The sequence below is a fragment of the Sinocyclocheilus rhinocerous genome, unplaced genomic scaffold, assembly GCF_001515625.1.
Source record: "Sinocyclocheilus rhinocerous isolate Xijiao unplaced genomic scaffold, SAMN03320098_v1.1 scaffold1600, whole genome shotgun sequence".
In the NCBI taxonomy this organism is placed as follows: domain Eukaryota; kingdom Metazoa; phylum Chordata; class Actinopteri; order Cypriniformes; family Cyprinidae; genus Sinocyclocheilus; species Sinocyclocheilus rhinocerous.
Genome location: NW_015665129.1, coordinates 1276300 through 1303021, shown reverse-complemented (window position 1 = coordinate 1303021; position 26722 = coordinate 1276300). Strand labels below are relative to the sequence as shown.

Genomic DNA, 26722 nt, shown 5'->3' with positions numbered 1-26722 from the left:
AAAAGGCGGGGCATAGAGGAGAAACAATAATGTACAGTATGTGGAAAATAATGTGTTTTTTTAACTTTAAACCGCATAAACACATTTCATTACACCAAATACACAAAATAATGTTCTTTTTAGCAGCATCATATGACCCCTTTAAGGAACCACCCCATTTTATTTACCCCCGATCACACCCTCTTTACCCCCCCTACGGCTTCATATTTTTTAACCCTCTGCGCTATGTACAGCTATGATCAGAGCCTATTGTGAAGGAAGCATAGCCTACTGAAAAATACCGCTAATAAACAGGCTACCTCAAAAATGAATCTGTTTTATTTACCATTTTGAGTTTTACGTTTATACCGGAAAGAATAGTGAAGATGGGCTGCTGCTCGTGGAGGTGTATGTTGATGTTCTTCTGCGCACTTCAGCTGGTAAGTGCGTTATAGAATTGTAGTTAAAACAAGCGTCTACTCGCTGCAGTTTTGTATCGCATTTGTTAATCTGTCACTGTTTATGAAATTTTACTTTGTGATATTAACTTTGAGACGAGTTTCTGAACATCCGAACAAGTCTTAAGATCTGCAGTCTTTTAAATAGTCCATTGTTTAAAAGAAGGAAGGTTTTGTGCCAATAACCCTAGTTTTTCATTTATAATTAGTTCAAACCGACTATAATTGTACGTAGACTTTTGGAAGCGTTTGTTTACCTCGTCAGATATGGCTGGACATAAACACTTTTGGGCAGTTATGGGACTATTATAAAAAGGAATTATTGTGAAGGAGCACACACAAAACTAGACCACATTTTTTTGTAATATAAGAAGAGTACAATGAGAACTGAAGTGCAAATAATACATTAGTGTATTATGTATAGCTACTTTGTTTGTTGTGCACATAGTGTATTTTATAGCTTTGCTTATGTAAACATTTGCTGTTCTTTTCTCTAATTTTTATATTTATATTCTGTCATATGTATCAGTTCTGACTTATTTTCTGCTATTGCACCAAAATTTCTCTCAAAGGATTTTTAAAATATCCATCATCCATCCACCCATCCATTTATTCAGGATAGAATATAATCTACTTATTTAAATTGCAGATCAACTGTGTGCTTTGTAATAACGAGAAATGTTTATGTACGTGTATTTTAATGTGTGTTTAATGCATATTTATCTCATTGATTGCACATGGTTTTTCAGTGGTGCGAGATCCTTTTCTCCTCTCACAAAGTGATCTATTGGATTCATCTGGTCATCTCAGTTCAGTAGTTGCACTTGTGTTCTCCACAGGAGGAAACCTTCTTGTTTCTGTGCTGAACACCAACAGAGACAGTGACCTACATCCCTGCTGTTATTCTGCTTAACCATTGTATGGCTTTTAACTTTGGTCTAACCTTAGCTTTTCTGTCTTTCCTTTCTTTCTATTGACTGTGTAAATGTGCATGAAAGAAATAGAGAGTGGAGATGCTTATTCAGTTATATATTTTTAAATCAGCATTATATATTAGCAATCTGATATGACATCACATTTGGACTATAATCTCAGTGGATTAACTCAGCCTTGACCTTTTTTTAAAATACTGTCACCTACTAAATAAATGATGAAGATTCAGTAAGACAGTGCAGAACAGAAGCATGCAGTTATTAGTCTTTACAGTTGTGTACATTTGATCTCAGGATGGCTCAAAAAGAAAATATAGCTGTATGGTTTAACCGGTTTAACGAATTCAATTTACCATTTCACACCTTTTACTGCCAGTGAATAGAAAAGAGAGGTCTGCTGCATGTCTGCCATACCATGTCCAATATTGTGTAACATTTGGCACCTATAAGTCTTGGCTGAACATTCATCTGTCATGTCGACTATATCAACAGGTTCAGCAACTGTTGCTGTGTATAATGGTGGTTTCATATATCGTTTAAATATTTCAAATGAGTTGGAGACTGTTCACATTTATGAATTAGATTTACTAGGATGGATATATATTGTATAATCTGAGTTTGTAATGCAGATGTCTGTTACCAAAAGCAGATAGCTCATCTCTATCTGTGAAACATCTCACTGTTTTATGTTTGGCTGGTTAAAGTCAACGGTGCTCATGCTGGAACACAGCGGATGGGGACTGTGGTGAAGACATACGAATGGTTGATTTGAGGTGGAACCTCTGGGAACAGCTGGTACACAGCAGCATTATGGCATACAGAGAGAGATTGTATGGGGGATGGGTGCTTAGTGGCAGAGAGAGGGTTTATGACTGCAGCAGTGAAGCTTTATGAGAGGAGTAGCATCCCCCACACCCAGCACCTCCCCTCTGAATCATACATCTCCTCTCACTGAGCCTCTGACCTCCAAGGAGGGCCCTCATCTCCTCTTGCTCCCCCTTTCTCCCTCCCTCCCGCCCTCCTTTTCTCTTTCTCCACCTCTCACTCTCTATTTCTCTGTCACATGCTTTGTACCCCATTGGCTCTGTTACCCTGGCAACCCTGAGTAAAAAGCCAGCATGTGGAAAAACAGAGGTGGGGGGCGCGATTTTTTGCGCTGCTCGTCAGTGAACAACGGCTCTGTGTAGTTAATGCTGCTCAGTGTGAAAGCCCGCAGGTGATGGAGATTTACCGCTGATTACAGAAGCGGCTTTACTGATAAGATGCGCGTTAAATATCGCATGCGATTTATCGTGCAGCCCTAGTTTTGATTGTGTGTCTCTGGGAAAGAGAAATGGGGTCTCCATCATTATTGTGTTTGGGGCAGCATGAGGGTGTTTTTTTTGGTTGTGTTGATGCAAAGCTGGTGGTTTTACTGTTTTAACAATGTATAGAGATCTTGATCATATCATACTCTCTGTCTTTTTTTTCTAGATCACTGCTGTGGAGAGACAGGTGTTCGACTTTCTAGGTTACCAGTGGGCACCCATCCTTGTCAACTTCCTGCACGTCATTGTAGTGATATTGGGCTTGTTTGGGACAGTCCAGTATAAGCCCCGCTATATAGTTTTGCTGTGTACTGTATTTACCTCATGTCATTTTTTGTAACTTTTGAAATTTCATAGGTATGTTAAATAATATTGCATTTAATAAAACTTGTTTTATTAAAACAACAATGTAACATAACTTATTATTCATACAAAAATACACTATTTATACTTATTATTTATAAAATACTGATACTAAATATAAAAAGATTACAAAAATACCTAAATGAACAAATTTATTAAAATATTTTTAATTGAAATAAATGTATTAAATTCAATAATACATTTTCATTGATTAATATTATATGTTTTAATTTCTTTATAAAAAACTAATAAATAAATGCCATTCAAAAGTGTGGGTTTAGTACATTTTTTTTTTTTTTTAATGCTTTTATTTAGGAAGAATGCATTAAACTGATCAAATGTGACAGTTATACAATATGTTATACAATATATACAATATGTTTATAATGTTAGAACAGATTGTTACAAATTCTGTTCTTTGGAACTTTTTGTTCATCAAAAGAGTTCTGAGAAAAATATATCACAGTTTCCAGAAAAATATAAATCAGCACAACTGTTTTCAAAAATGATAATAATAAATGTTACCTGAGCATAAAATCAGCATGATTTCTGAAGGATCATGTGACACTGAAGAAAATTCAGCTTTGCCATCACAGAAATAAATTACATTTTAAAATATATAGAAAGCAAAATTCAGATATTTTAAATTGTTATAAAATTTCACAATATTACTGTTTATTGTATTTTAGATCAAATAAATGCAGCCCTGGTGAGCATAGGAGATGTCTTTAAAAAATACATCACCCAAACTTTTTAATGGTAGCATATAGTCTAATACAGTAACTTGGTTGTTTACACAGATATGGATTTTTGTTTAATGAAGTTAACTAGATGTGGTTCCGACTGAATTTTTTAAAACTCTGCTGTTTATTATGTTCTTTCATTTTCTTTTAGTATATAGTCTGGACGGTGTTTTGGGTGACTTGGAATGTCTTTATCTGTTGCCTTTATCTAGACCTTGGAGGGCTTTCAAAGGTAAAGAGCCCCATAACTCATATGGGTCAGTCTAGTGCTAGACCAAGTTCACATACATTCATGCCATTGGTATGAACTGATATCATCACTGTGGTATAAGCTTACAAACCACAGATGAACAGGATTAAACAACATTTTAAACTTGCACTGCATGTTTCCTCAGTACTACAGCATTAAAGTCAATAATGTTTGCAAAGCCATGAATGTTTACAAATTCAATATGCTGTGCTCTTGCAGGACAGCAATTATCTGTCATTGGGACTTTCATCTTACCGGTCATGGTGGAAGGACAACGGTCCAGGCTGTGAGAACAGAAACCTCCCAACCACTAGATGGCAGCATCTGGAAAATCCTGCTCTGGTCTCTGAGCTGGGCTGTGTGTTAGAATATCAGTACATCGAAGTTATGCACAGTGCCCTGCAAGTGTTCATTTCAGTAAGAACCTAAAACTGATCTTTTAAAGCTGAAGTGTGCAAAAATAATGACTGTTTTCAAACAGGTTTTATGAACATTTCTCACAACAATGCTGCTGTGTCAGGCATACCAACTTTTTGTTACCTACAAACAGGGTTTAAATTGTAAAATGTTTAAAATGTTCTGTCGATTTGTGCTACCCTGTCAGATTTTGCTACCTCCCATTAAAACGGGGTAGTACAATTCTACAACGAAAAACGCTACCTGTAAAATTATGGTTTATTAACATCTACACCAGGGGTGCCCAAACTCGGTCCAGGAGGGCCGGTGTCCTGCAGAGTTTAGCTCCAACCCTAATCAATCACACCTGAAGCAGCTAATCAAGGTCTTACTAGGCATACTAGATACTTCCAGGCAGGTGTGTTGAGGCAAGCTAGAGCTAAACTCTGCAGGACACCGGCCCTCCAGGACCGAGTTTGGGCACCCCTGTTGATTTCTGAATAATATCGGTCTTTCAATGCAAGATATTTAAAGTGTACCTAAAGTATATTTGCAATAGTTCCACTTTAGCACAATCTGTAAGTATACTTTAGTATATCTTTAGTTGGACTTCAGCATTACCGCCTCACAATTAAGGTACATTAAGCACAAAATTAGTTGTTCCAGTTTATCAGATTTTAAGTAAGTACAATTGCAGGGTATTTTTATTAAGCACATAAATATGTAAATGTATTTGTTGTTTAGTTAGCATGAAATAAATGTATTTCAAATGCATTTTAGTATATTTATAACAGGTGAACTGTTCAAAACAGAATGTACAGAGACAGGTGATGTTACCAGGCTGAGGTTTGACCACACAGGGTTAAATAAAACATTGTTTTTGTTAGGTAAAAGTAAATCAGATGAATGTATGGAATGTAAAATCACAGAAAATGCAGAACATATGTTGTTACATTGTAGGAAGTATAGGGAAGAGAGGATTAGATTAAACCAAAAGATAAGTCAGACAGGAAGAAAATGGAACCTTCAGGATGTTTTGGGAACAACAGAAGAAGGGGTTAAAGATGCACAGGATGCTGTTGTGGAATATCTGAAGGATCCAGGGGTATATTATAGGATTTAGATCAGGGGTGCCCAAACTCGGTCCAGGAGGGCCGGTGTCCTGCAGAGTTTAGCTCCAACCCTAATCAATCACACCTGAAGCAGCTAATCAAGGTCTTACTAGGCATACTAGATACTTCCAGGCAGGTGTGTTGAGGCAAGCTAGAGCTAAACTCTGCAGGACACCGGCCCTCCAGGACCGAGTTTGGCTTGAACGGATACAGCTACAGGAAACCAACAATAAATATTTTTTCTACCTATTAGATTGTGTTTTATTAAAGTCTACACCTGCCCCGTTTGGGCACCCCTGCTTACAGTAATGCAAATACAGTAATTATGTGTTATATTCGCGGTTGAAGCTAGAAGGGATACAGTTACAGGAAACCAACAATAAATTATTTTTTTCTACCTATTAGATTGTGTTTTATTAAAGTCTACACTTACCCCAACCCTAAACCTACCCTTACAGTAATGCAGATACATTAAATATAGCTGTTTAGCATTAGAAAAAGGACGCAATATTGGCTGAGCCCTAGCACATGGACATTAACGTCAGACAAGTAACGTGACTAAAATATCCGTAACCAAAAATAACTATGTAAACACTAAAACGCAAATATTATTCTGCTTTTATTACATTAAGTGGCGAATAGTGGATATAGCTACTATATATAATGCATCTATTGAGGCAAGGCTCACCTGCAGCCTCTCCAGGAGAAATCAAAACGCGCAACAATAAGAAACTCAGCATCCTGAGGTAAAAATTCAAAATGTATATTTAAAATACAGTTAGTTAGGCAACATCACACAACGTTTTTACCATTACGACTGTTTAATAGTTCTATAAACAGTTCAATAAGCAAATACAATAATATTAGGTCACTTACATTTTAGGCGGAAACGGCGCATCTCACAGCAACCAGACGAATCATTGCTGATTGATTCCGTGTTTTGAATAAATCGGTTGAGTCAAAGTTTCATTAGCCCATGCATAAACATCTGATGAATCTGCCGTTTGAACGAATCGTTTGAATGAACGACTCAATGACTCACTCATTAAACGCTCACTACTGGCACCTACTTGCGTTTTAATTTCGTTGAAAAGTATCATTTCCACCATAATTTCTTGTTTGTATATTCAAAAAATATTTAAAAGAATCTCATAATATTATGTAATGCAGTTGTATTTTTCAGTGTAAATGATTTAATTTGATAACGTATAGATAATCACATTATTATAATTGAATTTATAGGCCTAAATCAAATGTAAGAATTTTAAATGAAAGTATTGTTAGGCCTACAAACTTCCGTTTTAATATGATCTCTTCAGCTTAAACTTTTCTGTGATTCATCCATATACACCAATATTGAAATTCATAAAAAAAAAGTGACTTGTATGTAACTTTACTGAATCTGATGCTTTGTTTGTTTGCATGTAGGCCCTGGGATTTGTATTTGCCTGCTATGTTGTCAACATCTTCAATGAAGAGGAAGACGCATGTTTGTAAAATAATTTTTATCTTACACCTTTTAAAAGTGCCTTTAGTAATTTTGTGTATGTTTTGCTGGTTCTTATTCATCTACCTAAACAACTGATATTACTTCATGTGAATCTAATTTTGTATCTGCATTCTGTTACTTTTCAGATTTGTATAAGTGACAGTGTCCAGATCTCATCAACATTTTAAGAGAGAGAAGGAACATTGAGAAAGGAAAGAGATGGAAGAAAAGGACATTAACCATTCCCAGAATGGACCAGATTGGATGGATTCATGTATAAACATAACAATACACGCAAATTAAGAAAATAAGAGTGATGTGAATATGAACATGAAAATTCAAAGGTATGTGTATGTGTGTTTTATTATTATTATTTTGCCTAATGACACTTTGAACTCTAACAAGTGAACAAGAAACAAGTCACAAGGCATCTGTATTACTATTCATCCAAAGCCAAAGGATACAGCAATGGACCTCACATGCTTTTATGAATACATATTTATTTTCCTTTCTGGATATGATTTTTCTGTGAAACAGTTTTGCATACCGTTTAAGTAAGTGGCTTCTAATTTTACAGTTCAAATGGTAGCCTATATTTTGTACATTTTAAACATATTGTAAAGATCTCTTTCAGTTCAACTGTTTAATAGTGGAGATTAAATGAAGAAGAATGAATTGCTGTACATGCACTTGTGTCATTACACAGCAAAATGCTGTTAAATGTTTAATGATCAACATCTGTCTCTTTTACTATCGGTAACACAAGCCATATTTGTGAGAGTGAGTATAGGAGAGAGCAATTACAATACCTGCATGTGCTGGTCTGTGTCTTACAAGCAAGACAGAAACATTGTAAGTGAACGCTTTCGGAACATCAAACCTCATTTTGTAAATAATACAGCATTTACTGAACACTGTATTTTGAATGCTGACTGTAGTGAGTCATATCATCTTTTATTTTGTTAAATTATACATGTAGTGCATATCTTAATAAATATTTGTTTGTTAAACACCAGAGTTTATAGGAAAAGGGCACTTTATTTCGTTAAGGTTTTTCTGTCAACGAGTTTTGATATGTAGTCGAGGAAGTTCCCCAATTGACTCGCATTACACTGACACCTAGTGGATAAAATGAGAAAAACGCAAGTTGAATACGTTTTTTTGGGCAACGGTTTGTAGCCTACATTCTACATATTAACCATAAAAGCATTAGGATACCAACAGTCTTGATAAATAAACCGGATTATTATGTATGCCATCACTATGTGCAATGTGATACAATATTTTATTATCCTAGGACAACATAAGACATCAGAATCCAAATTCAACAAGTGATGCAAAATCTCTCATTTTGCATCACTTTCAAACTGAAAACATATATTTAAACTTTAGAAAATTCAGCAAAAGCATCTCATCAGTAAAGATTTTGCATTATCTGTGAAATGGGTGTTATGTTGAAACAGAGCTGCTCCCTGGTCTCCTATAATTTCCTACTGCAAACGTATTAAACAGGAAGACCCCCATGCACCCATCTCTGACTAAGATCAATAGCTAGATCTAAATATCAATTAGCTACCCTGAATGCCCTTTATCAGCATGAGGTTTAGCTGACACAAGAGTGCTCAGAGCTTGTTAATGACATTATTTTAACAGTGAAAATGATGAAAGTGGTGGCATATAGGCCTATAATAAAACTAAACTACAAGCTTTCAAAAAAAGAAGTACATTTTTCATCGTCCCAGTCAAATGGTTTAATAAAGCTTGAAGTAAAAGACAAGTAATCAAGCTTGTCAAATAACATCTGGTGTGAAATGTATGTATTTGTCAGAAAGATTTTAGAAAAGTTTGCACATATTTATGAATATATGAAAAGAAACCAGATGAAAGGACCAGCTGAAACTTCATTATATTCGATAAAAAGTATGCTTTTAATAGCCTATCTATATGGGATGGTATGTGATAGTCACTTCTTTTTGTCTAAATTAAACACAAACCCATTCATTATAGACTAGTAAACTAATGTGATATGTCCTCTGACAAACATATGTCATACTAGCTGTGTGCATGGTGAATGATGAATGAATGAAGGTGAAGTAATAATATGAAGTAGAGGAGTCAACTAGTTTTCATTACATAAAAGCATAATCTATATTTTTATTTTTATTATTATCTTAATTTATTACAGACATATGTATACTATTTAGATAAATATGTGTAATTATAGGTAAAAAAAAAAAATTATTTGCCAAAATATGTACAGCCCTCTCATTTAGTAACTTAATATAGCCTACTACACTTTACATTTCTTTAGGCAATTATTAGAAGGAAGAACACATATGAAATAGTTTATTTACTAAGAGAAAGAAGACATTTATGCAGTAAGAACTTTTTTCCAATTTTCTCAGGTTGATCACCTCCGCATGGCCACCCGGTCCATGTGGCGTCAGTCCCTCCGCGCAGATCCCGGATGGAGCGGCCATTGGGCGGAAGTGAACAGAGGTGCACAATAACTGCGGGCTGGGAGGAGGAAAAAAACATATACACACTTTGAAATAAATTTACACTCGGCGTGTGTCAGCATTGGATTAAACCCCAAAACCGCAGAGCCTCTGATACTCTCGGAAACATCCTCAGGCTGGACGTTTAGTGCGCTCGCGAGGACCGGATCGCCGGAATCAAGTCGTGGAAGTTGCTGAAAAAAGCGCAGTTCAGCCTGCACGGAGCCGAGAGGAACCCACGGGCTTCGGGTTACGCCGAGCACCCTCGCTGCTGCTTCTTTTTTCTTTGCAAGACTCTTGCTGAATCTAAAGAGGCCCTCTTGATGAATTATGTCTACCACCAGTATTGACCCACAGGTAGGTTGGAGTGGCACGGCGTCGCTAAGGCCTTTAGGAGGCGCAGGGAATGCGCGTGCAGCCTCCGCCGCTTCTGCGGAGACATTACGGGCTTCTGCCTCTGCTTGCTTCATACAAGCGCGATGGCTAACGAGTTAGCATTTCCCCCACTCGTTTCATTTAATACTACATCGCGTTTCTTCGGTCCAAACAGACATTTCCGTTCGACACATCACAAAATGCGTTTTGCTCCAGTGGAGCATCAGGATAAAACTTAATTTAGTACACAATCTCTCTCATCGGCTTCCGAGAGTCATAACCAGTTTTCTCTGGACTTGTGCTGAACTGCGTGGTCGACGAAATCTTTAGCTCTCCGGGTGGACGTGTAATTCCTTGATTGACTAAATAAATATCAACATAAGCCCCCGTTTCTCTTTAATAACGAATGGCGAGCGACTCCTTATAGTGCATTGATTTATTGCTGATGCTCTGATGGAGTCGATGTGGATTAAGAGCATGGGACGTTGTGTAGTATTTACGTGTTAAACACGAAGACCTCGTGTTTAAAACTATAATTCAAAGGTGTTAATGTTTTATCCTGTTGTTTTTATCCATCTCTAAATCACCTACTGAATGGGAAGACATCCAAAGGGCAAGACGCTAAAGGTGAGTTTGCTGAATAATATATATGTCTATACAGATTTAGAAATGAAACGTCTAGGATAGGCTCATTCATTTACATTAAGTCCAGTTTTACCATTATTAATGCTCTCGGCTGTGGCTGTTAAGTCCAATTCTGGCATTCATTCTCTGTCAAGGCCTGGTTCTGTGTTGCTCACATATCATTCAAATAATGTTGTTTGAGAGCTCAATCAATCACCTGATGGAGCCATAGGCTATACCTCCTCTTGGAGGCCAGAACTGCTCCTGTTGGATTAACACCACTCTGACACATCAATTGGCAATGGGAGCTTGGCTTTTGAGTGTATTAAATAGATTATGCTTCATAATTCTCTCGCTTTAACTACTGTAGTTTGAATTTTTGTCCTTAGGCTTGGGTAATTTTTAGATGGTCCTCTTCATCTATGACTGTCTGAAGTATCCTGGTAGTCAGACAGAACATGTGGTGAATGTCTCACTGAGATCAGTGTGGTGAAGTTCACATTACTGTAGTCGTTTATCATTTGTTGAAGATCTAAAATGTGAATGGCGTAGCATTGGTCAAGTGATATCTTCCAAAGGAACAGAGAAGACTGTTGGATTTAGCATGTGCTTTGAGTTTGTTGTCAGATGTAGTGATTTGAGTAGTAACCCTGATGTTTAACATCGTTCTTTATTTCAGTGCAAAATGGCTCTCTTCATCAGAAGGAAACGGTCCACGACAATGACTTTGAACCATACCTCACTGGCCAGTCTAATCCGGTGAGAAATGTGTTTTTGTCTTGGTGTGAAATAGAGAAAAAAAACTTTTAAATCAACATTTATTCTCTGAAAACACATCCAATGTTTTTACAATTTTGCTTCTAAGCATAAGCATGTTTTTGATATTTTTAAGTAAACAAAATACTGAATATGATTTTTAAGTGCATTATCCTTGTTGGCTTGTGCATGTAAAAACATATTATTTTTAACCAAAGTAATTACTTACCTGTCTCTGAAAGCTATTCTGCTGTTTTTACTGAGCAAAAGAAGAGTAATAATAACTAACAGGTTTTACACTGGGAAATTTGTCTGTACATTTAAAAAAAAAAAAATCTGAAATAACTTTTCTTCTGTTGTAATTGCTGCAGGGGAAAATATTATTAACCAACTAGGTTTTACTCTGGGAAATTTGACTGTAGTTTTTTTTTTTTTTTTAACCAGTACATTACCCCAACCACAGTACATTACTAAAAGGAACTGGTTGTACAATATACTACGTCATTGTCTATAAATTGTTCTGGAGTTTAAAATAATTTCCTTTTGAATATGGAGTGTCTGCTAAGAATCAGGTCTGATCTGTTTTTATGCTGTTTGAAATTAGTATATTTGGTTTGCATTTTGTCACTAATTCTAACAACTCTATTTCTGATTATCCTTCAGAATAACAGTTACCAATCAATGACCGACCCATACCTGTCTAGCTACTATGCCCCCTCGATTGGGTTCCCGTACCCCCTCAGCGAGGCCCCCTGGTCCACCGGCGGAGACCCGCCGATCCCGTACCTCACTCCGTACGCCCCCCTCAGCAATGGAGACCATCACTTCATGCATGACACTGTGTTCGGACAGCCAGGGGGTCTGGGTAGTAGCATCTATCCACACCGCTTTAACTTTTTCCCTGAAAACCCAGCGTTTTCCGCCTGGGGTACGAGTGGCTCCCAGGGCCAACAGACTCAGAGTTCTGCATACGGGGGCAGTTACAGTTACCCGCCCAGTTCTTTAGGTGGCACCCTGGTACCTGACGGGCAAACGGGCTTCCCAAGCGACACCCTGAATAAGGCGCCTGGTATGAACAGCTTAGACCAGGGCATGGTGGGGTTGAAGATCGGCGGTGACGTGACCGGAGGTGGTTCCGGAGTGAAGACGGTGGGCTCGGTGATCGGTGGAGGGCCGGTGGCGGCTGCTGTGGCCACGGGTAATGGCGGGACTCCATTAGGGCTACCGCCTCCCAAACCCACATCCTGGGCGGCCATCGCCAGCAAACCGGCCAAGCCTCAGCAGCTGAAGGTGAAGAGCAAGCCGGGGATGCCCATGGCTGGAGGCACCCTGCCCCCGCCACCCATCAAACACAACATGGACATTGGCACCTGGGATAATAAGGGGCCTGTGACTAAAGTGGCCTCGCCACTGCCGCCCCACCACCACCAGCAGCCTCCGCTCCACTCCCAGGGTCACCTACCGCCTCACCCTCACGGGCTCCCGCCCCCACCTCAGCCCCCTATCCCGTCTGCCCACTCACTTGCCCAGCAGATGGCGATGCAGGGTCCGCCCCCTCCACTGCCTTACCAGAACCACACCCCTGCTCCTCCCCCTCAAACCCGGTGGGTTGCCCCACGTAACCGCAACCCTGGTTACGGGTGGAATCCCACCCGGTCCTTGAAAAGTTGCGTGCGGCGCACAGCTACAATCCCAAGGACTTTGATTGGAACCTGAAAAATGGCCGGGTTTTCATCATTAAGAGCTACTCAGAGGACGACATCCACCGCTCCATCAAGTACTCCATATGGTGCAGCACGGAACACGGTAACAAGCGGCTGGATTCGGCTTTTCGCGCCATCAACGGCAAGGGTCCTGTCTATCTGCTGTTCAGCGTCAACGGCAGCGGACACTTCTGCGGCGTGGCGGAGATGCGTTCGCCCGTAGACTACGGCACCAGCGCCGGCGTTTGGGCGCAGGACAAGTGGAAGGGCAAATTCGACGTGGACTGGCTGTTTGTTAAAGACGTGCCCAACAGCCAACTCAGGCACATCCGCCTGGAGAACAATGACAACAAGCCCGTGACCAACTCCCGTGACACACAGGAGGTGCCTCTGGAGAAGGCCAAGCAGGTGCTAAAGATCATCGCCACCTACAAACACACCACCTCCATCTTTGATGACTTCTCACACTACGAGAAACGGCAGGAGGAGGAAGAGGTTGTAAGAAAGGTAATGTGCTTTTTCTAATCTTTTTTTTTGTTTGTTTAACAATAGCTGCATTGTTTAGCTAATGATTGGATATTGTTTTTTATATGAGAATATTAGCTATCTTGAGGTTTAGAGATGCATATACTGAAGGAAAATATTTCTGTTTAGAGGTGAATGACCATAAGCAGCGATTAACCAAAGAACTTTGAACGGCATGTGAAGGGTTCAGGCTACTGTTCATGTCACTGAAACTGCCTATGTAAAGTTTACAGCTGTTCTTAGTGCCATAGATCAGTGCATGGCTACCTGGTTGTTTTGGAATGGTTGATGCTCTTTGCTTTTGCTGTGGATGCTTTAGTTATTTCATTATTCTGTCTTTAATATTTCATCCATTGGTGGTTTTTAGTACTGTGAAGTATCAAGCTGCTAACAAAATTGTATTGTATCAGATTTCTGGTGACAATAAGCAAAAATACATGTCTTAAACTGGCTCTACTTTGCTCATTTTATATGTGGTTTTATGGTTATGGATAAATGTGGCAGTTTTATGTTGAATTTAGTTATTGGCATTTTTATGCAACAAAAATTTAAGACAGTGCTGATGTTTTTGATTTGAGTCCAAGGATTATTGATTTTAATCTCTTTCTTTCATCTCCACTGACAGAACCTAGAGCCTGCTCCTCTCCAGAACCGATCCCGAATGGATCAAGTAAGCTTTTCTTTTTTTATAGTTTTTTTTTATTCTAACGTGGTTATTATAGAAGATTTGGAAATGTCAGAGAGTTTTGAAAATTGATATTTCCAGATTAAGTTTGGAATGTTTTGTGTTTATGCTCAAATCTAAAATATTTCATTTGTTATGAATTACACTTTTTATTGAAGGTAGCTGTTATCTTGCTGCTCCTGTAACACTCATTTGACTTTAAAATGTATTCTGTTAAACTGTACTGTTTAATCACATACAACAGTTTTACTTAGAAAATTCCCTGAGGACTGTTTAGTAAAATGTCTAGAGGAAATCTTTTAGAATTTTGTTTGACAATGCACCTAAAATCTTATATAGATTTTCTCTTTCTGTATGTAAATTATCAATGTTTATTAATGGATTTTACGCATTTTTTAATGATATAGTGAAAAAAAGATAGTGAAACATTTTCACTCAGAAATTGCTAGTAAATTTAACAAATAATTACAAAAAATACATGAAATTTTGAAGTAGATATAATGAAATTATATTTTCTTGTTAAACACTCCACTTTAAACTTTGAAAGATCATGTACTACCCTGTTCTTGGCATGAAAATTGCTTTAGAAGCTGACGTGACATGAAACAACTGACTAAATAAATCAGTCACTCCTTATGAGTGCAAATGTTTTTAAAGATTCAAATGATGAATAACTGTTTAAGTCAAGGAAATTCAAGGGTGAAAAGTTGCGGTAACCCCGGCTTGTGTGAGAATTTAATAGTACAAAATTATGCCTTTTTATTTTTGGAATGCAGTGGTAGTTTTTTATTTTTCTGTACATCAAAGTAACCTTCCCTCCATTTTTCTCTCTCTGTTTCTCTCTCGCAGGAACGCCAGAACCGAAATAAACAATAGAAGGCTGCCCCCTACATATGATGAGCAGTTGTTTTAGGACTGACCATTTGAAAATAAAATTTAAAGAGGACACAAGATGAAATTTGAAAAAATAAACAATCATTATGTTTTTCTATTTAATTCTGGTGACTTTAGCCAGCGTCAGACTCGAGCCTCTGCGCCTCCGGCTTCACCTGTTGGGGGCTGAAGTCGATTAGCACCTCTCAACGTCGCGTCATCATTTTGATTTCTTTTCTCTTCTTTTCTATCGTTTGGTATTGTTTTCATACACCTCCCTCCCCCCTTTGACCAACCGATATCTGCACAAGTCTTTTATTTCATCCTATATTTTTGTTTCTTCAGCCCCACTGCTCCTCACCATGCCCTTCAGAGTTGGTTAAATGAGTGGGTAGTTACTTCTGTGATGTATGTATGTATGTGTGTGTATCAGGGAAGGTGGTGGAGTGTATGTCAGTCATGTGATATGGCAGAGGTGAGGGAGGGGGGTGTGTTCAGACTCCACTGTTGTTTGGGGGGGGCATCTCCAGCATCAGTAACTATAACGGGCCAGTTTTACGTTCTGTAGATCAAGATTTGTGGAGAATCGTGGAAGGGACAATGACATGTGTCTTGACATGAGATGATGTTATAAAAAACTATATTTTTGAATTATGTAACACTTGAGTTTTTTTTATTCAGTGATGAGCCACTTATGTTTTTTTCTTTTCTGTTTTTCCTGCTTGGAGCCTTAACATTTTAAAGCTACGGAAACCATTTAATAATGGCTGTTCTATACCTCAAATGAAACAGCGTTATCAGGGAGACGACATCCCATACATCCTTAACCAAGGGAAGTCAACATTGTTACTGGCTGGACTAAAAAAAATAAAAAAAAAGAGTCAAACTAATGTTTTCGTTGCGGTTCAGAGCCCAGTGCTCAGACTCTGTTCCCATACACGCTTAATGTTTGAAGAGCAGAGATGTAACTACTTACTGTTCCAACCCCACCCAGCAGAGGTCGCTGTTTATTTAAGCCAATCTGAGAGATGTAGCAATTCACTGCTTTTCATTTGAAATCACTTTAGATGCATCACCTCTTTTTTTGTTTTGTTCTTTGTCCTTTCTTAACAGATTTCATTTTATTGCTTTTCCCTCCCCATGTCCTCAGTATATTGCTAAGCTTTAACGTAGGATCATATAATAATAATAACAATAACGAAGAACGCCTCAAATGTGTAACCTGAAAATTAATGTTACTGATTTACTGTTAAAAGTAAGAAAAACAAACAAACAAAAAAGAGTATATGGTTTCTGTGTGTGATTTTTTAGGACCTGCTTGCTGTTTTGTGTGTTTGTGTGTGGGAGAGCGGAATTGAACCATGTGAGGGTTTCAGATTTCTATAGTCATATAACAAAAGATTCATGCAAATATATGAAATACTAAAAATATTAAAAAAAGTTACAAGACAAACATTTAAGTCACCCCTGAAATGAATATGCATTGTATTGGAAGGTCACTATCTATCACGTTCTTAGATTTGATCATGCTCATTATTAAAATAATACTATATGGTGTAATTGGTGTTTGAAGGTGTTCTTTTTACTGCCTTGCTTTGTTGGGAAAACTGTCTGTGTTGTTACTCTGCTAATTGTTTTTTGCACCTATAGATGCCCAAAATGGAGTTCTGTATCACTTTTTAACCTATTCACACCCACCTGAACAGTTTTAATTTTAAGAAATCTCCTTTGATGAACACACAGGATAAACATGCTTAATTTTAAGACCTGATGGATATAAATTTGTTATTTGTGGGGGGTGGGGGTTGGGTCTAAAAAAATACAGGATACATTGTCACTGTCACTTCTGAAAGCTTTAAAATAAGCTTAGAAATAGAGCTAATTATAACAAATGTGGAAATACTGCAATTCCCTCATCTCTGTATACTCATCAATGTTGGTTATTGGTCATTTTTAGATATGCAGATAGTGCAAAGAATATTTTATTCACTCCACCTTAACCATTCAATGTTGAGTTGAAGAGAATGAGCAGTGTTTATCTACAAGCATAGATTTGAATAGTGTAGAGATGGTAGCCTGCTTTATTTATTATGTGCACACCTGCCACTTGCTTAGACTGCTGAGATGGAACTTCAGTTATTCAAATAAACACCCAATGAGAGCTACATCAGCACACTGTGGTCAAACGCAGAGGTCTTTGGCATGTGTGGCACATATAAATAGCAATATGATTTCCTAGAGGTCATATAAAAATATTAAAATAGGTGTTGAATTTATTACTGAAACGGCTCAAAATATAATGATATTGCTCTTGTATGAGAGTTGAATCTAGATAACTGAGTTCAGGGCCATCTGTATTGATTGGCTGCCATCTTGTTTTACTCATCTAGATAACAGAAAGTAGAGTTCTGGCCAGAAATAAAAACTTGAAGCAAAATTTCTAAGCAGGAAACAGATTTGCATGAAATAAGGGTTTATTGACCGGTAAACAAAGAAAGTGTGGAAGGAAGTGACAGGTCTTGGCAGAGGATGCTCTATGCAGATTAAAAGATTGAACAGTTTGGATATTTGAAAACCGTAAATCCTATTCTATGTTATGTATTGTATACAATAATGTCCTCCTGACTTAGCATTTTTTGGCAATATTTTTTTTTCTAAACAAATCCATATATTTCAGTTGAATGCAGTATTTATACAAGTATACACTCAATACACATTAGGAATCAAAGGCAATTACCAATTATTTTTAAACAATTACCAATACAAGACCAAACAGTGATCACAGAACATGATAATGCAGGTAATGTTTGATTAGCCATTCTTTTCAGGATATACTATTGACCTTCTGTCTTCGGTTTTTCTGCGTTTTCAGTTTTGCATTGGGAACCAGATTTCTTTTGTACACAAAAAACATTCATGTATATCGGACATTTTAAATATTTGCCCAAGGTTCCTTCAAGCAGTGTTGTGCCTATATTACCAAATCCCTATCATATTCTTTGTTGTTTACACTGCATGGCATGATTAAATTATGGGATTTAAGCATCTACTAAATAGTCTTAAATCTATTTTATTATTATTACTATAGGCTATATGAAAATGACCTCATATACCAGTAAAAATAGACTTAGTGATATTCAGAATATATATATATTCAGAAGAGGAATTTCACATTCCTGTCAGTTCCCGAACTTAATATTCCTATCATGCGCCTGCAAACCAAGCGGCCTCAGTTCCTGTTTAGCTCTTTGGCTTTACTAGCCTTCACTCCGGATCTGCGCATCTCTGCTGCTCATTTTCCTAAACGATACAGGTTCGCCGTTGTAAGGCCCCTCTCTTGGCATTCACCGCGTGCCTTAATTGTATGGATATTAAATCAAGGTCCGCCGTGAACACGCAGAGTGGCGGGCCCATGTCACCACCCTCCATGCCGCGCGCACGCCAGAGCAGGCTGCTCTTCTAAGAGTACCGCAAAGAGGGATGTCGTAATGCGTTTTGAAAACACGCCGACGACAAAACGTCAAAATTACAATCACAATAGTGTTTCTACGTTGTTTTCTATTTCAATTTCGCGTGAAAGACAATCAAATACCAATGCATATATTGCGCAGAGCAGGCCAACCGGTGGCCTATATTCGCTCCCTTTAAGAGCTGCTCTGTATATGATTCTGCAGCCTCAATTCAAGCAGCCACAGCTATTGTCCTCCTTCTTTTGGGTCTCTGGGATTTGTGTGCCTCAGTGGCAGTACGGTTAGGAATTCAAAAAGAATGTCAATGCCCAAATACAACATATCATGAATTAATCGGTGTCGTATAGATCAAGGAATTGCATTGCAGGCGACAGAATGAAAGCAATGAAGAAGGTAGCATCCGTCTGAAGGGCGCGCATTGTTATGATTCTCACTCATTTTGCTGACCTCTGCAGTAGTGCATCCCTCAGACTACATCAAGTGTAAACAAAACACTTTTAAAATCTCAAAATACACGATAAACTCTTTTACAAAAAGCTGTAGACCAACCTTATTCAAAATAATATCACCGCCAAAACAAGCAAAATGACTGAAACACCACTAAAGTCCCCCGTAAACACGATGCTCCATTTTCTCCGTCGAGCATCTTTTGAGCTGCCGCCGTATCCCTCCTGCATCCCGCAACGAGCAATGAGGTCACGCCTGTCGTTTACCGCCGAAACACACCGATTGTATCCCGTTTTTAATCGTAATCGTTTTCTGCTGCAGTGTTAAATGGCCTCGTTTGCGTCTTGGTTGCGCTGATCCCTTCTGGAGAGATTAGTGCTTCCTCGCGTCCCCGCGCGCTCGCCCTCCTCTGCTGATAGGACTCAAGCGCAAGAGGATTACGCCGGGACACGGTGACGTCATGAGCCGCACCGAAGGCCCCCTCCCCTCCCGTTATCCAAATCCCCATCAGTACGGTGCCCTTGAAAACCAGTGAGGCTGACTTTCGGAGGACTGAGAGCCATTAGCGACCTTTACGTTCAGTTGAGTTGCTGTAGTAGCTACCCAAAATTGTTCATAACCACAGCTGCTGTTAGAAATGTCCCCGAGCACTCTAAACAATGTCTGCCACGGTCAGTTCATGGTTTATCACTTGCTTCACATACTTTTGGCTAATTTATTTCCAGACTTTAGAGAGGGAGCGACAATTCTATTCAATCCCCACCGTCTCAAACCTGCACTTCCTGCAGATTCTGAGCTTTTAAGAAGGCTACATTTAGTCTAAAATGTAGGCCTAATAGCTAAAAATAAATCCGAAATACGTCAGCTAAATATTAAAATCATTTTTCAAAGAAATGCGAAATAAGTATAGAGTCCATGCGCGAATTATTCAATGATTTTAATTCAGTGACACTAATTTTTGGGGAAGATCTCTGGCAACAGTTTTGTGGCGCGCCTAGCGATAAACTAACCGCCAATTATCTTAAATGTAAAAAAGGTGAGTTCATCTATAGCCTAATATATAGGCCTAGGCCTAATTAAAATGGACCGCTTTTATCGATTTTAAGTTCGTTACTTTCGATATTGTAGCAAAATACGCTGGCGCTGTTGCTGAAAGAGATTTGTGAGCGTTTTGCGAGTTTGCACCTTGTAATCTTACCTACTTTCTAGTTAAAAGTTTGAAATCGCTTTTTAAAAGTATAAGCTATAGCCTACATACCCTGCATATTCATTGAGGGTTCAAACCTTAATTCGAAAATGTATAATAGGCTACGTTACCCTATAGTTGCAGTCCAAATAGGCTACATTTGATGAGCACTACCCCAAATTCTTTGGTTGCATGAGTTTCCATGAATTATCCTAAAAAATTGTGAATCGTAAACAAATAGGCCCATCTAATTTCTACAAATGAGAGCCAGTGGGAGGATAGGAAGTGAAGGGATTTGAATATTTAGGAAGCCTATAGAAGCCCATAACCCACGTGCGATTTCATGGACCTGACAGTTTGCTGCAGTAGGCCTAGTCTATAATTCATTCACCATCTTGAATTCACCTCATTTCCAATCCCCTTCAGTTCGACTGTAAATGTGTAAAATCCCAGAATAGATGCTCAACAGGGAAAACGGTTATTTATTCTTCCCCTGAAGCGATATTTTGGGCCTGCTTCCTTCTCCATTGCGCAAAGGAGGAGTTTTGTCTTTGCATTACAATACCGGCCGGACCATTCATCGTGCGTCCCTGCTCTTCAGCGGCCCGTCCACCCCACCGCGCGACAGGGGCCTCTCCATCACAAGACGACACCACTAATGCGAGTCTGTGGAGGAGGGAGACTTTGGTGATGCAGTTGCGCGATTTAGCGGCTTTGTCATTGACGAGGAATCAAGATAATGTAGATGAATAAGAGCTGAGGAAGCCCTTTGAGTTTAAGTAACTGCCTGCACCTGCTTCTACTGTCATGTATAGGCTATCTAACCCTGCTGTCGAGGTCAAAGAAACCCCGTATTCTTTAAGGGATTATTAAAAGACGTTTAAACTTGCTCGTTTAAAAAAAAATGATTGTTAGGATACTGTACTGCAATGTAACGAGTCAATTTTGACGACAAAAATATATAGCCTAGCTATATAATATAAAGCGATTATGAAACAAAACAATTCACAAACAGAAAAAAATGTAGGCTAAAAGGCAACATTCAAAAATATCAAACAACTGTTTTGGTCACATATCATAATTAGCTTAAAAAAATTAAGTGGTAAAAAAATTGCATACATTTATAACATTATGAAAAATAATCAAATGTTAAATGAAAGAGGGAAAAATGAATGTGTAAAATACATTTAGTAGGCTACATAAATATTCTGGACTAGATATTTTTTTCTTTTATTTTTCCAGCTTTTCCCCCTCACTATCTGTATCTTCCTTATTACTTGAAATATTCCTTATTTCATCCTGTTTGATCATTTTCTACAACTTCCCTCTTTTCCTCTCTTACAGTCTTCCTTTTCTGCACCCATCTTTTACTTCCACTGTCCCTGTCTCTTTCTCCCATTCTCTCTTCCTCTCTTCCTCCCACATGTTTCTACATCACTCTCTTCAGTATGAGATCCACTTTGCCCTACATTTCTCAGCTGATTGGACCAGCTGCTCAACTCATGTTCACCATAGCAACTATGATTCAGTCGCCCAGCAACGGGTTTTACTTTCACCCCACTTCCTACTCAGGAACCCCCATCTCCCCACAGCCAACCGTCCAGTGGGTGAATCTGCTAAGTGATAAGTGTGACTGTCTTACATGGCATCTGCGGTTTCACAGAGTAGATCACATGGGTAGCTGAGATCCATGAGAGGAGAGATGTGTTCCAAATCTGACAGAAACTAAAAAAAAATGTTAAACAATTTTCTGTTTAGTTTTTTTTTGTGATTCTGATATCGTAATATTGTGGGTACATTTTGTATAAGTTTATATACTGTACACACACACACACACACACACACACACATATATATATATATACATATACACACATATATATAAAACTGGGATAATTAAATATAATTTAATTTTAATATGGGAAAAAAATGCTGTCATTACAGCCATTATTATTACAGTACAATATTATTTACCTATGATCTTTATTTAATCAATCTAATCTAATTCAACTTAGGCTATCTAATTCAACCTAAAAACAGAATGAATAAAAATTGGCGGGCACATTCAAGTGAAATGTCATCAGCAATATAGTGATGAGAGGGTGTGCTTTAATTTTCATACATTATTACATCAGTCACTGGGTGATCTCTGCATCTCCTTTATTGTGTCCTCAATCCCTCCTTTCCTGTTGTTTTATGTTTGACAGATACACTGTAAAAAAAATTCCGTAAAATTTACAATTTAAAACGTAAAATTCCGCTGTGGTTGCCGGAATTTTACCGTAAAAAATACGGTAGCAACGTTTTAGGTTTTACGTTTTTAACTTAAATTTACAGTTGAATACAGTTGAAAAACATTAACTGATATAATGTTAATATACCAACCTATTGAAGTACTGAAATCTGTTTTGTACCTTTGTAATACACTTATAACCACCAAATGCAGGTGGTGATGAGAAAGTCACATGATGAACCAAATCCCATCACAAGCAACTTTTAAATAATAACATAGAAGGTGCACAGTGTCATTCACACAAACACCAAACACCATCATAGTAACACATGAAACTGAAATAATGCAATAAACATTCATTTAACAACATTAGGTGTAACACACAACCCTAATATACAAAACTGATAAGAAAAAAACTAAGAAGAAACATAGTTATTTCAACAAAAAAACATCAAATTTGAAATGTAACGCAGGGAATTCTGGGAATGTCAATTTACGGTTATTCACTGTAAATTATACGGTCTTTTTCACTTCCAAAAACGGTATACTACCGTAAAATTAATGTCCAATACATGTAATGTCCAATACAGTTTTTCACCGTATATAGTAGGGGAATTTACCATTAACCATTTAACAGGTTTTTACTGTAGCGTTTTTACAGTCTTTTTTTACAGAATGGGAGTCCTTAACTATGAGGTCATGTGATATATTTCTGGTCATGTGTCATTTACTAAAGTGAAGACCAAGCTATGGCTAAGGCCATGTGCTGAACAAAATCTTTTGCAATTACTACAATAAACTGAAGAAAAAAATGTGAAGAAACAATTTTCAAATTTTCAGACAATTTTACCTCAGAAATTAAAGGGATACTTCACACAAAAATCAAAATTCTGTCATTAATTACTCACCCTCATGTCGTTCCAAACCCGTAAGACCTTCGTTCATATTCGGAACACAAATGAAGATATTTTTAATGAAATCCGAGAGCTTTCTGACCCTGCATAGACAGCAACAGAACTACCACATTCAAGGCCCAGAAAGGTCCAAGCTTAATTTGATGACGAATGCGTCGTGATACTGTCGTAAACATGCATTGAAGACTGACACGGAGGAGAAGAAATTGTTGAATAAAGTCCTTATTTTTGTTTTCTTTGTACACAAAAAGTATTCTTGTAGCTAAAGTTGAACCACTGATGTCACATGGACTATTTTTAACGATGTCCTTACTATGTCCTTACTATGTTTCTGGACCTTGAATGTGTCAGTTGCGTTGCTGTCTATGCAGGGTCAGAAAGCTCTCAGATTTCATCAAAAATATCTTCATTTGTGTTCCGAAAATGAAAATGAACAAAGGTCTTATGGGTTTGGAATGAGTAATTTATGAATTCGTCTTCTTCAAATGGCTTTTTAATTAATTAATAAGTAATTAATTACAGAATTTTCATTTTTGGGTGAACTATCCCTTTAAGAGTATTTTTATTTGATAAATTCACACAGAAAACATATTATAAACAATGTTTTTTGGTATGAACCTGAAAAGTGTCATTTGTTTCTCCAGCCAAACCGATCTCATGAAAGTGCGTATCAATAGCACGAGTTTATGTTTCATGTAGACTATTTATACGCACAAATTGACTTTGGCGTGCATATGATACGCAATTGGTAAGATTAGGGATGTGGGGTAGATGCGTATCATATGTACGCGAAACTGCGTATCATATGCAAGCGAAAACTCCGTATTATTTGCATGTCAAACACGTGCGTATCATATGCACACCAAAGTCAATTTCTGCGTATCAATACCACGATTTTCTGTTTGTATTTGGCCTACTATTTATACGCATTTTCATGAGACCGGGCTCACCCAGCACTGCCAATAATCCAAAATGTTTTTTTTTATTTTTTTTATTTCATATAATTTCTCTGAGTCTATCATTATTTTACATGTTTATGGCTAATAGAATCATGTTTGCATTTGAATGATTAGAATAAACAAATTAGGCCATCAACTCTCACTTATTGAACAGATGTGTTTCTCCTTATCATAAAATACTGGATTGCCTTCCATCAACCCCCTCCAGGATTTCTCCACTGCTGCAAGTCTAATTTTAATCATGCTCATTTGCATTAGTAAATGATAACTAATTAATCAGACTTGTTTGGGGCATTTCTCGGGTGTGGGAGGAATATTGTCATTTATTATATAATTTTTGACTGACATAAAATCTGTTTACACAATGGGGGCCAACTGTTTCCCTAAAATAAATCATGTATTACATTAATTTTTTTAGCATTTACTATTACCATAGGCCTACTGTAATTCAAAAACAGTGTTTGTGTGCAGCCCAGTTTCCTTCCGACTTTTTGAGCGAGATTTTTGAAAATGTCTCCACTCTCTTGCATGCATACACAGGGTAGATTAACACCCAGTAGTAATTTGGCGTGATTACCCAGTTTCCAAAAGCAAAGCCAGTCTTTTCCATTCCTCACAAATTCAGTTTATATGACAAAATATCACCAATATAAAATTATATATCAAATATCAATATCAAATTCTCTGAAACAGATATTTGACCAGTTGGCATACAAATGATAGAAATGACAATAAAAAATAGGCCTATTATGTAATTGCTTAAAATAATTAAACAGCCTATTTATTATAGCTTTAATTTTTTGCTTTCATTTAGTCTACAATTCTTTACTGACATTTGACATTTATCCCCAAAATATTCAGATTGAAAATTATGAACAGTTTTGGATGTCGACTGAATGTTTATAAAAGCAAAATGCCATCTTACATCAAGTAAACATATTTTTAATATCATTGTTATTATGACTGTAAAACAATACGCTTCCTAATAGATAAAAACAGCACCCGTTTGTTGTTTTTGTGACGGGACGCAGATTTGATTGGACAGACTGTTAATCCTTCAAATGTTTCGACAGGTCAAATAGGCGTTTACTGCAGCACACTCTAACGACAAGGAACGTGGACAAACAATACAGTCATATTTGCTGACAGAATGAATATCAGGAGAATGAATCCACTTGCGGTTGGTGACCAAGACTGTGAACTGCGCTTCCACATCTCCATGAGCAGCTACGGTCAGAGCCTCGGTGAAGGAGTTCCCACGCACCCCTCCGATGAATTAACCACGGGCCATCGCATAATCGAAGAGACAGCATCGGAGATGGACAGAAAAAGTTTTCAGTGTCTGGAAAATGGATTTCACGGAGACTCGGTGCCCAGCAGCGGAACAGTCAAGAAACCCAGAGCGCTGCGGCTGCTTATCAATGCGCGTGAACGGAGACGCATGCACGATCTCAACGACGCGCTGGATGACCTGCGAGCGGTCATACCGTACACACCGAATCAAAACGTGAAAAAACTCTCCAAGATAGCGACGCTGCTCCTGGCCAAAAACCACATTCTGATGCAAGCTCGGGCCTTGAAGGAGATGCGGAGGATAGTTGAGCAGAACGTGACACGGAATATTATGACACCACATATATTGTCAGATTGAGTCTTTAGCGTGTTATTTATTTTTTAATATGCAATTATGAACAATGTGACCTATAATTACACACTAAATTGTACTTCAATACAACTGACGTACAATTTAGTGTGTAATTATAGGTCACATTGTTCATAATTGCATATTAAAAAAGAAACACACACACGCGCAAGTTCTTTATGTAAATAGTGTAACATGAACACTGTATAAATAAACTGTGAAAAGGGATTCGTTTTTCTGAAGAATGTGAAATCTGAAGCCTCATATTCACATTTTCTGTCACTTATGTTTTAGCTATTGTGGAATTGTAATCAAAATTAAAAATAGACATTGCTGTCAAGACAAGTTTGTCTTGAGTTTTCAAAAGAAAGGAAAAGTAGCCTAAAGAGTTTTGTTTTTGAAAAGTAGGCCTGTTTATTCATTTTATTTAACATGCAAAAACATGGTCAGAATGTAAGGTAACTAGCTTATACACGATTTAGCTTAAGCAGCTCATCATTAAAAACAGGATGTATTTTGAAAAATGCAAAAATAGAGTATGGATTTTAAAGCATCATAAGAAAACCATGTTCCACAAAAGACTTTATAGTTCTTTGAAAGCATGGTGTTTAAAAAAAAACAGAAACCATACACATATATAAAAAAGAACCAAGGAAACTTGTACTGTACACTATGAAGATAATGAAAAATATAAAATCTGGGTCCAGTTGCATGAACTTAGCCACTATGATAAGACTGATTTAAAGGGGTCATATGATGCGATTTCAATTTTTCCTTTCTCTTTGAAGTGTTACAAGCTCTTG

General features: G+C 37.7%; 3 protein-coding genes across 3 annotated transcripts in view; all 3 read left to right on the top strand.

Annotated features, from left to right (window-relative positions):
* Positions 1-7607, top strand: part of nkain5 (sodium/potassium transporting ATPase interacting 5) — a 12731-nt gene extending 5124 nt beyond the window's left edge. Inside the window, exons 3-6 of the mRNA XM_016542216.1 lie at positions 3934-4014; positions 4252-4449; positions 6969-7029; positions 7176-7607. Coding sequence (XP_016397702.1) covers positions 3934-4014; positions 4252-4449; positions 6969-7029; positions 7176-7189 — 354 coding nt within the window. The 3' untranslated portion in view covers positions 7190-7607. The remainder of the gene's footprint in view (positions 1-3933; positions 4015-4251; positions 4450-6968; positions 7030-7175) is intronic.
* Positions 7608-9454: 1847 nt separating this feature from the next.
* On the top strand, positions 9455-15936 carry LOC107731221 (YTH domain-containing family protein 1). Its single transcript, XM_074560148.1, is given in 7 exon segments — positions 9455-9884; positions 10505-10529; positions 11206-11285; positions 11946-12917; positions 12920-13492; positions 14136-14180; positions 15045-15936. Coding segments are annotated over 7 exon segments (1749 nt in total). The 5' UTR covers positions 9455-9857; the 3' UTR covers positions 15072-15936.
* A 5755-nt stretch (positions 15937-21691) lies between these two features.
* LOC107731131 (oligodendrocyte transcription factor 2) lies at positions 21692-26002 on the top strand. The gene is made up of 2 exons (XM_016542117.1): positions 21692-21791; positions 25390-26002. Exons 1-2 carry the CDS (start codon positions 21692-21694, stop codon positions 25926-25928), a joined length of 639 nt encoding a protein of 212 aa, XP_016397603.1. The 3' UTR covers positions 25929-26002.
* Positions 26003-26722: the final 720 nt, after the last annotated feature.

Bases quoted from the DNA above. Each gene is read 5' to 3' on its own strand.
- LOC107731131 (XM_016542117.1), top strand. From the start codon at position 21,692: ATGATTCAGTCGCCCAGCAACGGGTTTTACTTTCACCCCACTTCCTAC. The intron at 21,792-25,389 runs GTGATAAGTGTG...TCTAACGACAAG, and splicing joins CCAGTGGGTGAATCTGCTAA to GAACGTGGACAAACAATACA.